Raw genomic sequence first — 12,869 nt, forward strand, 5'->3', positions numbered from 1 at the left:
ATCATCCGGTGACTAAAACGTCAACATTGTTTGATTCCGGAGGAAAGAACAACGAAGCCACGAAATTGCACAACAGGGATAATAGCAAGTTTTTCTTACAACGATTGGTCATTGAAATAGGGCTTTGTATAAATTGTTGTGTCATTTTCACCCACGTCAGGCCGCAGATAGGTCCTTTGACCCCACCCCTACTCCTTGCTGCTAGTTATTATGTATGAATTGTACAGGATTTGGTTTCATCTACCTCCAGAAATAAAGAACATGTACGATCCATATACCAAAATTACGTGACTTGTTTCTATAATTTATCGGTACCGTTTAGAACGTTGTTTAAATGAAGGAAGGTATGGATGTAAACCTCCTGTGCAGATCCCGTGGTAGATGTGTCAATCATTACAGACGTGTTCTCATTTATTTGCCGCAGGCATATAGCATGTTGTCACACCCAAGCACATTATCCTGACACCAGACAGACCGGTCCTCAAACTAACCTCTTAATTCTTAGCGTCAAGCGAGGCAGGTGTTAGTACCAATTTTATAAGTATTTCGTGTGACAGGCGGGGTTCGAGGTGGACACTTTATATACTCAGGCTGCCGGACTAGTGTTTTGCTTTGGTTGAAATTATCCTGCAAATGTTTCGCATACTCGTTCATTGTGTATTCAGCTAACTTCCTGGTAATAATTGACTTCACAAAACTGACTATGACGGCAGCAAAAATAATAATAAAATAGAGAAACCAGCAATAATATTACTAATAATGTCAACAACAATGCAAACAATTATTATTATTATCATTATTAGTATTATTATCATTAATTTTATTATTATTATTCTCATTGCTATCGTTATTATTATTATTATTATTATTATTATTATTATTATTATTATTATTGGCATTGTTGTTGTTATTGCAATACTACTTTGATACTATTTTAAAACAACAATACTACTTTTACTAAAATTAATAATAAATAATTAACATCATCAGCATCATCTGCTTTACAAGATGTATTTACTAGATTATAAACAGAAAATATGCCCACATCACGATATGATGAAATGTGATATTTGTTCACGTAAACGGATATGACTCAGATGAAGACACTAGCTGTAACGTGATCAAAGTGAGCGATGCATGTGCAAGTGTTTCAATACTGGTAGTTTCTTGACGAGTGACATGAAATTAATGTCATTATATTGTGTATTAAGGATACCATTGTCTGTTAATTATCATCCACACCAAATGTAACCTCTGTATGTTATTATAGCCAAGCAGCAAGGGAAACACCCCAGTAATGTACATCCAAATCTTTATTCATATTCCTCGATTCATCACCATACTTAAAACAAGGATATACCAGATCCATGGTTGATGTTCACGTAGCGTATGTGTAAGCAAGTCCCTCTCAATGCAAATGTGCATTTCTCTAATTTGACCTTGAGGTTTTGATTGGTGTCAAATCACATGAACGTTTGAGTTGATAATCACAGATGACCAGGTATAGAATTATTTGTGTACTGAGAATAAAAATAACTAATTCCAACCGTGTATGTAGAATGGAAGACAAGGCACCAATAGATGTTCAGCTAGACTAACAATATGGCCATAATAGTCCGGCACGTCCTTATATACCACATTTTTGCAAACATAAACACGCTTGTTTTCTGGCACGACTCTCCACGCTTTTGCGATTATATGCGCCTCCTCCAAAATAGATAGTATACAGTCGTGGATGTAGGCATTCATGTTTAGGTATAGCTTCAAATAATCTTATAAAAGGAACATTTAAAAAAGAAAATTATGAAGATAAATGGTTGTGCAGTACATTTACTATTTACGTTCGAACCAAAATGAAAAATATTTGAAACTTAAACTGCCCGTAAGGTCATTTAATTCTAGCACGACAGTTATGTTTATTGATTACCTTATTGTTTATGGTAAATAAATGTGCCCAGGTACTGAACTTTAATCTCCTGGACTGCTAACTTCTTTTTTTTAATCTCCCACGATTATCTCCTCTTTTCTAAATAATTACCACTTGCATATATATATATATATATATATATATATATATATATATATATATATATATATATATATATATATATATATATATAAATATATATATTCGTTTCATTATCTGACCAAATGATATAGACTGATATAGACTAGACTTTGCTTAGTATAGTACTCATTTTGTCCTATTATCTGGAATGCCTTTATCGTATATTTACAGGTGATTCAGAGAGGTATATGCAATCATAGTTTTAAGCATATGATGCAATCATAGTTTTAAGCATATGATGTATGTTATGTCATGGGTTGGCACATGAGATAAGACATGCAAACATTTAATTGGGGGTAAAGTCTCATAAAATCTGCATTCAATCTTTAACGAGACATGTGCTACTGCAATTTGATGTCTAAGATTTGTCCGACGCTCTCTCTATTCTCAAAACGCTCAGTTGGTATTAGTTTATTTCAATTAACGTTCAGATTATGATTTTCTGTTTTGAATTAATGTACATAGTATGATTGGCTGTTTTGAATTAATGTACATATTATGATTGGCTGTTTTGAATTAATGTACATTATATTATGATTAGCTTATTTCTGTTAATATACAGTATATGATTGGCTTATTTCAGTTAATGTACAGATCATGACTGGCTGCTATCAGAGGTTAATTGTATAAAAATAAGTAATATTACGAGTCTAAACAAGATACTTTTCGTCTGATGAGTTGAGCATGATGTAAACTGGAAATATAAAAGTATAACCCCTGAAATAAGAAGTTCATGTCACTATAACACTGTGTTATGTATACAGTATTTTAAAGTCTGTCTTTAACTGAATTTTAACTCTACTCTTGGTCACATGACCGTACATCCACCTGTAAAGGTATGACAAAAGTTTCAAATGTTTTAGTGCAATATGAATTGAAAAATGAAACACAGAAATGTACAACTTGATCCCCCATACCTTGAAGATGTAAAAACAAATGTTCTTTATTGCTCATTATTAAACTTTCTTCCGTCATGAATGTAATGAACATAATCCTTAACTCTTTGCAAGTGTGAAATGAAGTAATAACAATCGATTGACGATCAGAAAAGGCATTCAACTGAAAAGTCAAATTTGATTGGATGTAAGTGACAAATAGATCTTTAGGCTGCAAACTGTACGATCCCCGTGTATGTATCAACCATTTAACTCTTGAACTAGTTCAATAGTTCAATGTGTTTGCATGAAATAAAGAATCTGAAACAGATGGCACAGAAACCATAAACTGTGTGTTTACTTCTTCACTGTATTCATCGAATTGTATATTAATGGGTGAAAGTATTAAACTCCGTTCAAGATAAGAAACATTAACCGTTCAGCTTATCCAGGAGAACGTAGCAAACAACTTACAGCTCTCATTTTCAGTTTTGATAGGTGTATTTTTGAAGAGTCTTACAAGATATAAAATAGTTTATGCCTTTATATTGTGTTTTGAGTATGCTAAATAGTTTTACGAAATATGTTGATTACCCCTGCATAACATAGGAAACGAGTTTATATTTCCGTTATACAATGGTTTTCTGCTGAATAATATGACCTCAGCGTTGATTTAAATTTCGTCATAATTTTTTCCGTGCCACAGCACATGCATAGAATACAGGCCATAGATAAACAGGTATCTGCTGAGAGATCGGATATATTTAAAGAGACGACTGATTTAAAGCTTTAACTTCTAATCCGCCCGAGAAAAGGCATGCTCACCTTTCATAAATCTATTAGACATTAATCCTCAAGGTGTCCAAAAACGTCCATGGATGTCCCATTACAGTATATGAAAAAACGATATTGATTTTTCTAATAGGAATAGTTCATACAATGCAAAATATTAAATATAAATACAGGAATAAAGAAAATATAGAAAACAAAATGAAGACAAAAAAGTCAAATATACAAAGTTTAATTAAATTTCATATGTCCACACCTTTATCAAACTACGTTGCATCATTTTCAATTATATAAAGGCGTTTATACTTAAGTACATTTTTCTGAAAACCAGAATACAGCACATCATCATAAGTGGTAAGTTTATCTGAGAATACTATTGTATGAACCAATATGAAATTTACAGTTTATGTGGTATGTAAGTTTGCAATCCTTTTGTAATTATTACTTTCACACCCAAATGAATACATTTATTCTACGCCATGCCGCATTCCACCAGTCCTACAATAATACCGGAGCCAAACAAAGTAGAATATAATATTGACAAAACCTTAGCCAGACGCTACGCCGGTGATGATAAGCTCGGCAGAAATCTCGCTAACTTCTAAAGAAAGGAATAAACTAGAAGAGCAGAACAGAGTAGTATACAAGCCGATGACAAAATGTAACACTGTGCATCGTTATGGCCTTGAGTTTAATGGACACCGATGCTGACGTTATTACACAATGGAGTGTCACAGCAGGTGGTCCTCAATCCTGTAGCTCGCTTTCTGCCAACAATGCTAGGCACGGAATTCAATGCATCGCAAACCTGTAAATATATAAATGTAAATATATTTAAATTGCACATGAAACACTCGGATTTGAGTCAATCTAAAAATGAACGTAACAATTCACAATGAAATGTTATTATTTATCATATAGTCAGAAATTGTCGATCAAATTTAACCAGCATGGTCCAGTTATGGTATATGTTAATGTGTAATATTTGGATTGAATTTGGAACAAAAATAAAACTACCTTTAATGTATTTTTAAGATCTAGTAAATATTTTACAAAAATTGAATATTAAAGTTTTTCAACCTATTAATTAAGCAAAGAAATTACTTTAATATCTACTTCGAAACGAAATAGGTCTCTGATATAAATATAAATATAAATACAGCTAGAAATGAGCAATCTTTCAGAAACAACGAAATCCGTCTCTGATATAAATATAAAAATAAATACAACTAAAATGTGCTATCATTTCGAAACAAATACCGCACTTACAAGTTTACTCTCACAAGACTGGCTGTACAAGACCTGCAAGTTGTTCTCGTACACAGAGGTATGACAAGACTGTCAAGATAATAATAATAATAATAATAATAAATAAAAAAATAAATAAATAATAATAATAACGCATAGAATGAAAGTATGACAGGAATAATGATTTTTCAAACAAACAGGAAAGATGACATTCTGTGCACAAAATCTTATTTCTCACAGGTCAATAATATAATACATGGTGTATTGTCCTCAAAATCTCTTTTGTTCCAATTATTGTTGCATACATTTGGACCTACATTTAGGCTCAAGTTAATATTTAGGCTCAAGTTAATACTTTGCTTTTAAAAAGGCATCACCAGTTCCCGCAAAAATCGATATCATAAATTCATTAAACGGTTAAAAAGGATAGAGAAAGGAACGCGAGCTAGGGAATAAAATGCATCTACTAAACTTCAAGGTTTGTCTTGAACGTATTTAAATACAGAGCTATTTAGATTTTATGAAATAAGTGAAGACGGTAAGATAATACACCAAATAATAATGAATATTTGGAAATAATTTATCATAAAGGACCACATGTCTGATGCGTTCAGAGAAAACCAAAATAGTGTACGGTTTCAGTTACCTCATCACAACTGTACAAAAGTGTTATTGTAGTTTAACAAGTAAGTTGTTATTTTATTTACTATAACTGTGTTACATTATTGGATGGAGTATTTGTACGTTCCTGGCATACCATGTATAGTGAAGGTGAGTCATACTTTCACATGCTGTTAGTCATTTACAAGTGTAAAACATAAGCAAACATATTCTGAACCCTTTAGAGCCTCTCCTCAGCCTGGCGTACGTTCTGTTGGATAAGACGTTAAAATCGCACGCAGTTTTCTATCTAATAAGCAAACATTTCAGACATCCCAAAAGCGGGTACGCAAATCCGAAGATTCAAAGTTGATACAAAATCACCATGATGCCAGATATCAATGAACGCCAAAGATATGTCAAAGAGAACACGCAATTAATTAATACTGTCTCTAATTAACAAATATGCTGTTAAAATTCGACAAGTTGACACATACATACATACATACATACATACATACATACATACATGCATATGTGCATGTGTACATACATGGATATACGAGTACACCCACACCCCCCCCCCCTTGGCCCATCCCCATTTAGTACAGTAAACGTTGTCTTTCTTTACATGCATAATGCTACTACAAAGATACAAACAACTAAATCAATTTTATAGACAGTAATGCTAATATTTGACGAATTTGCTATACCTTTTTGGTAAGTAAGGCGAATCACGCTTGCATCATACGAACGAAGTATCCAAGCAAATAACTTTAAAAATGAAGAAAATGTTATATTGCGCGGCTCACCTGTAAGCACAATTCATTTGCACGATAAATATCCGACTCAGTGAGAGCTCATCGTTTCTAACTAGTAGTAATTGCGACGTGACAACAATAAATATAAAATGGTATTAAGCACTGGACGACTATTGCGTACAATTAACCCATACATAGACGTTTGAAGAAGAAGTAGAAAACATTTTCGCGGCAATTAATTTTACAAATCAGACTTTCATTCGTTTAATGCGGCATTCAAAATGATACACATACGATAATTCCGTATGTTGCAAAATTCATTACACGTGACTTTAATTGACCCTAATAATCCCAAACGTATTCCTATCCATTAGCAACCAGATGTTTGAGTGTCTTTTGTATGCTTTGTTTAAGGTTCAAGAAAGCTTAAATAATAAACTAAAATGCACCTTTGCAATTCAGTCTTCTTCTCTGTTACAGAAAATTAAACTTGATTGATACGTTATATGTTAGATTCAATCTTCGAGTTCTGCGTGCAAATATTTTTTCCACAAAGCCATTTGAAAATAGCCATGAAGATTTCTATAGTTCTATATAACCGTTCATCCTAAACAACAATGAAGATTTTATGTAACATCACTGATGTGACATACTATACAGATTTCGTTGGTGTGTTATATATTTATATCTAAATTAGAGGATGTTCTCAAGAAAGGTATCTTTGTATATAAGACATACGGTATTGCAGTTCAAAGACATACGGTATTGCAGTTCAAAGACATACGGTATTGCAGTTCCCGCGGTGACTATGCAGATAATCATGAAAATTAAGTCAAGGTACAAAACAAAATCTTATTTCTTATTTACAAGTCTTGTGTTAGTATTCTACCTTAGCATCTATCTGGACATGATTGAGTTTAGCACATTTACGCAGATATAAAAATACATACATATATGTATTAATTCATACAACTATTCGCAACGACTAAAATTACCGCTCCGAAACTTAGCGTATTCATATACACGTATTGTATATTGCAGACAAATGCTACCGACAGTTTAATCCAAGAATATTAAGCATATTAAATGATGTATGAAATAAAAATGACAGACTATATTTATCTTAACTAATTTAAGACAATCTGCCAACCGCGCTTAAGTTTTTGTTTCCTTGATGCTAGTTGTTTCAGAGTGTGACCTCACCTGAGATGACTTGCAGAAAGTGGTTTCCCGGCAATTGGAGGGATCGCTAATACCATCACAAACGTAGCATTCTATCCCATGATCTGTAATATATAAGCAATAGATGTTGCAGAAACAATTTTCTTTGATCGTCTTTAAAAAATCAAAATTAGGTGGACCAAAAATTAAAATTAAACTATGATCAACGCGCGTGCATATCAATCCTTAAAAATGTAAAAATGATTCAAAGACTAAAATAAATATTAAGTTCATATAATTCTTTAAAGGAACAAAATAATCTAAACAAATTCATTTCCTCCAGTTAAAAATTCTACCTTTAAAAAAGCAAATGTTTAAGGCTTCTTTACATAAATATAAAGTAAAACATTCAATTAGTACATTTCGCTTAATTAAAATAATCAAATTAAATGGCATTAAACAGTAAAAAACAAAAAGTATTATTCATTTAAACATATATCCATATTACTATTTTAGGCGTTCATAACTAACAAAATTAAATCTGAAAAATCTAGATAAAAAGTAAGAACAAAGAGAATTATAATTTTAAATCTGCATTCCAATAGTTACATAATTTTAACAACTGGATTATATGCAAAAGGAAACTAAATATTATTCTTCTAAGTTTAATATATATAAAAGTTCTTAGACAGAAAACTAAAAGTGTCACTTGTAGATAAAAATAATAGTGTGCTGAGACCCAAGGTATCGACAATGCATACAATGTGCTAGAAATATTTAAAATGTGTGGGACCAAAAGTACTTCAATGAAAAACCATTGCAAATCCCTTCCATTTTCTTGTTTGCCTTCCATATGGGTATCGTACTTTAATGGTCGCTGCACTAAATCTGTTATACGGATTATGTCTGAATGTAGCTAGTGTCTGTATGTATGAATCTGAGTTAGGAAATGTTACAATCATCACTTTTGTTAGGAGTTTATGTTCACTCATGCAAGAATTATACCTCAAGACAGCGTACGTATCAAGTTTCAAGACCATTAACATAGCGGTTTAGGAGATGATATGGTAAGTGACAGACGAGCACACAGATGTTTAAGTGGGCACAATGATCTTTCTGGAAAATGGAAAACAATCGATTGCATGAGGCACCTCGACATATGACACCAACATCTTCGCCATGACCACAATTGTTCTGTCCCCATGGTAGGTGTGAACATTCGTCTAATGCAGTCTCAGTACCTCTACACTGAACGTCATCAAGCCAAATTTGTCCATTTCCAACTCCAAAATATCCGCTTGTTTTTATGGTCGGAGAGGAGCTATTTTAAGATATATATATATATATATATATATATATATATATATATATATATATATATATATATATATATATATATATATATATATATACATACATACATACATACATACATACATACATAAAGGAAACGTAATACACAAGTATTTAAAAGCAAACTTCAGAAATAAAATATAAATTTAAGATATAGTGATACAAAGTTTGAAGTTCACACCTTATTAATAATGTAATATTTTTTTAAATATCTCTCTTGAACAAGATCAATACACCACTAGAAGAAACTACTACATTGAACAAACTATTTGTGGTGGTAATAACTATTGAATTTGTCAAGGAGATAACACAATCATATTCAAGCGTGTAGACAGAACCCTTTCTCGAACGTCGGAAATGCGCACCTCATTATCAAATCCGCTTTCGCCTGACGCACTAATAACTCCAACCCTCTCAAAACGACTATTCTGTATACTAATCTATCAATACGTAGGTACTGTTGGCGGACAAATCTATCAAACTTAGAGGCAAGCATAAAAAACATTCAATGGGGAAAACAAGAGTTTTCCGCTATAACATAAATATTTAATAAGACTTAAAGCTAATATTACAAATAACATCAAAATTGCGCGAACTTGACATAACCTGATTTTTTGAACTAGCTTCTGTACGTTACCATCATAATTTAAAACTTTGGATCTTTTATTAGCGTTGACAATCTTTCTTAAAAGATAAACTTATCTTTGAAAATGGCAAAATGACAAGATGCATCTCTGTGAAAAAAGGTGTGCGCGTCAGGTTTTGCAAAGACTAAACATTCAACAAGGTTATTTCGAAAAACAATAAAACAAAATACGTTGCAGAAAAATAATTGAGGTAGCTCTTCCACATAGACCAGCCTATATTTTACATGGCCGATTCTTCTTATGTACTTTTGTGTCAGAACATGTGGTTGTTCTACGCAACTTTGATCTCAATTTAACCTTGTAATGGACAGCAAATGAGCTAATAATCGTAACTGCACGACAACTGAAGAAAACCTGTTATCAGTCAGTATTGAGAATATATCTGACTACCTTGTAAGATTACATTTAAGTGTGAATATAAACATAAATATAAATGTATATAATTATTTGCAATCTTAAATATAACTGATGCCGCGAAGTTTAATAAATAATGTGTTGTACTAAGATACTATACAAGATAATACATGCATTATTTCCTGAGAACGTAACAGAAAGAAAAGCTAATTTTGAAATATATGGAATATACAACTTTTAGAAAGGATTGCAAGATAGGTGTTACATTCAGCTCTTAAGTACTACATATTTGCCTTGGGCTCATGCGAACTGAACTGTATAGTCTGGAATTTGGTGTCTGACAGAGCAGTAACTCAAATAGGTTAATGGTGCCGAGGCAGTTGGTGTAGAGTTTTATGTCCAAAGACACGCGATGGTAGCCAGCCCGGGATGATCTAAAGTTAGGGTATAAAGTTGCCCACTTTCGGTCTAAAGACCGATATACTAGCCCCATCTTGCAAAGTTGAACCTATTTTATAACCAGTATGGAGAAGCGGAAAATCACTACAGAAAACAAAACTAACCTCTTATAAATATGCGAATTTCAAATTTTCCTGCTTTTTAAACTAATAAAACTGAACGCTTGTCTATAAGATGTCAATGTTTGTCTTTCGGATTTAATCTTGTACGACAGATGAAATTTCAATACACCTCATTCCTAGTTTTCAACGTTAAAAAATAATATTAGTTGCACTAGCACCGGAAGTTAAGGCAGATGTAGACCTAGAGCTGAAACATTTACGCGATGTACATAAACAGAAACATTTATTGCTGGCGTGCCCTCGGAAATCAAATTTAGTAAACCGGTACGGTACTGTTTGAAGTTTCTGTCACTCAGTATCGCACTGTTCTAAATATCACGCAGTAATATTTCTTCCAACAAGTACAATAAAGATATAAATACGTAATTTATTGAACGTTGTATGGTTTCGTTTGGAAGAATAATGCAAATAAATACCTTTACATGTAAATTTACAAAATATTGATTTCCCCTTGCTGAAAGGCTGCTCTTGTGTGATCAACCTAAACGTAGGCGGTGGCGAATATAGCCCAATAACGAAATCTGCACAAAGTTGTGAAAACAACGAATAAAATTTAGAATGAAAGAAGAAAGTAAAGAACTAAACCAAACCTTGGGTATCCTATCTCTCTGCAAACGACCATACCAAAATTAATGTCCGCATAGTCATCACACACCGTCCCCCAGTGGCCATTGTGATAAACCTCGACGCGTCCTTCGTAAGGTACGGCACCCCCAACCAGTCGCACGGGGGCGTATGTGGCTTGACCTAGAGAAACTAATGAACATGTAATCAAATGTTTCTTACATTGTAGGGTGTTGGGACATTTTTGCCTCAATCGTAGTTCAGAGCAATTAAGTTCAGAAATTATTGTTCATCTGAGCTGAAGGATTTAAACGCCGGAATTATTCGTAACCCTCTCATTTGTGTAATTTTTATATTAATGCAGATTAACGTTTTATATATACAAGAAATGTACTATGAACTAACATAAACAAAACTAATGTTCATTGATTTCCAATCACAGAGTCTATTAGAAACTATCAAAGATGGGTCTGCAGTGAAACTTGGTTTAACTAATTGGTGAAACTAAACTGCAAAATTACATATTTTCATTTATAGGAAAAAGCCAATAAGAGTTTATTGGTGAAAACTTTTCGCGGATACTTTTTTGCAATCTCTAACACAAGTAGGCTCTCCATTCCCACGAAAAGTTGTTAATGTGGACAATAGAAAATGATTCGCATTGCTCTATTGCCACACAATGATATCCTTTTCTGCATTTTATTCTCGATTTGTTTTCCAGTGAAAAGTCGGACTAACTACATCACCTTGACTAGAATACACGCATTCTGTCACTTGCCACACATACTTAAAGTAAGTAGAGATCATCAATTCCAATTGATAAAATGCACATTATAATTTACATAGTTTGTAAATCCTATGCTTTGATTCACATATCATTCATAATCATAGGCTGAACACCACATATGCTGACAATATGTGACAAAATATTTTCAATGTGTCATCCCATTATATGTTTGTGGATCTACATATACGAAACATAGATGGAAAACATATCATTTAAATGTCCTATGACTGCTTTGTAAATTTTGTTCGATATATAATGTCTTTCTGTTCCATATTTTAAAACTGTTAAAGGTATGTGATTCACATAGGTATCACGTTTGTTAATTAGCATATATTTTACATTTCATCTGTTTAATGTATGTGAATCGTTCATTAGTGTAACGTGTTGGGTAATCGTCACAAATATCACATTTCACTTGTTAAAGTATGTGGCTAACACTCGTGTAACATGAATGATACTCAACATATATTTCACATGCGTGAGTTTACAAATATTTAGCATATATTTTAATATCCGTATATCAAATGGTACTATTTTCTTTCTGTGCAGATACGTAAACGTAAACCTTAGTAGGTGGCGATCTATGTTATTGACTTTCCACTTTAGATCTGTTCCATCAGATTATAACCTTAGTATTTTGACTTTGCTATCAAGCTTAGCATCAAACAATACCAAACAGCAATAACAAATAACGAAACAATTAAAGCATGCTCCTGTAGCATTTGAAAAAAACAAAACCAGACGAGAAATAAGTCAGCGAATTATTGCTTCGTGACAATGGTGCATATTGAGTGCAGGTTTATTATAACATGAACCGATATATATGTGAGTTTCATCTAACGTTTTACTTCTGCTAATGTCTACATATACAGCTACCGTCTCGTTTCAGAAAGAACATTTTCGCAAAATGTTAAAATGTACAAGAAATTTCTTATCTCTTTTACATTTCTTCATCATGTAGAATAATAAACTGTTTCCTACGTTAGGATAAGAAAAAGTGTTAACACCTCTATGTCTTGGACATCGCATTCAAAGACTGTTTGTTTGTTTGCTATTTTACAAGTGCACCAGTAGACGCTGG

At 32.7% G+C, this 12,869-nt stretch overlaps 1 protein-coding gene across 1 annotated transcript in view; it reads right to left on the reverse strand.

The window, feature by feature from the left end:
* Positions 1–12,869, reverse strand: part of LOC149790736 (scavenger receptor cysteine-rich domain-containing protein DMBT1-like) — a 200,847-nt gene that overhangs the window by 152,623 nt on the left and 35,355 nt on the right. The window contains exons 15-19 of the mRNA XM_089973259.1: positions 11,028–11,184; positions 8,654–8,823; positions 7,545–7,627; positions 5,002–5,070; positions 4,435–4,540 (exon numbers count right to left, since the gene is read on the reverse strand). Coding sequence (XP_089829385.1) covers positions 4,435–4,540; positions 5,002–5,070; positions 7,545–7,627; positions 8,654–8,823; positions 11,028–11,184 — 585 coding nt within the window. The remainder of the gene's footprint in view (positions 1–4,434; positions 4,541–5,001; positions 5,071–7,544; positions 7,628–8,653; positions 8,824–11,027; positions 11,185–12,869) is intronic.

This window comes from Sinohyriopsis cumingii, chromosome 10 (genome assembly GCF_028554795.1).
Source record: "Sinohyriopsis cumingii isolate HCF-2022 chromosome 10, ASM2855479v2, whole genome shotgun sequence".
NCBI classification, from domain to species: Eukaryota; Metazoa; Mollusca; class Bivalvia; order Unionida; family Unionidae; genus Sinohyriopsis; species Sinohyriopsis cumingii.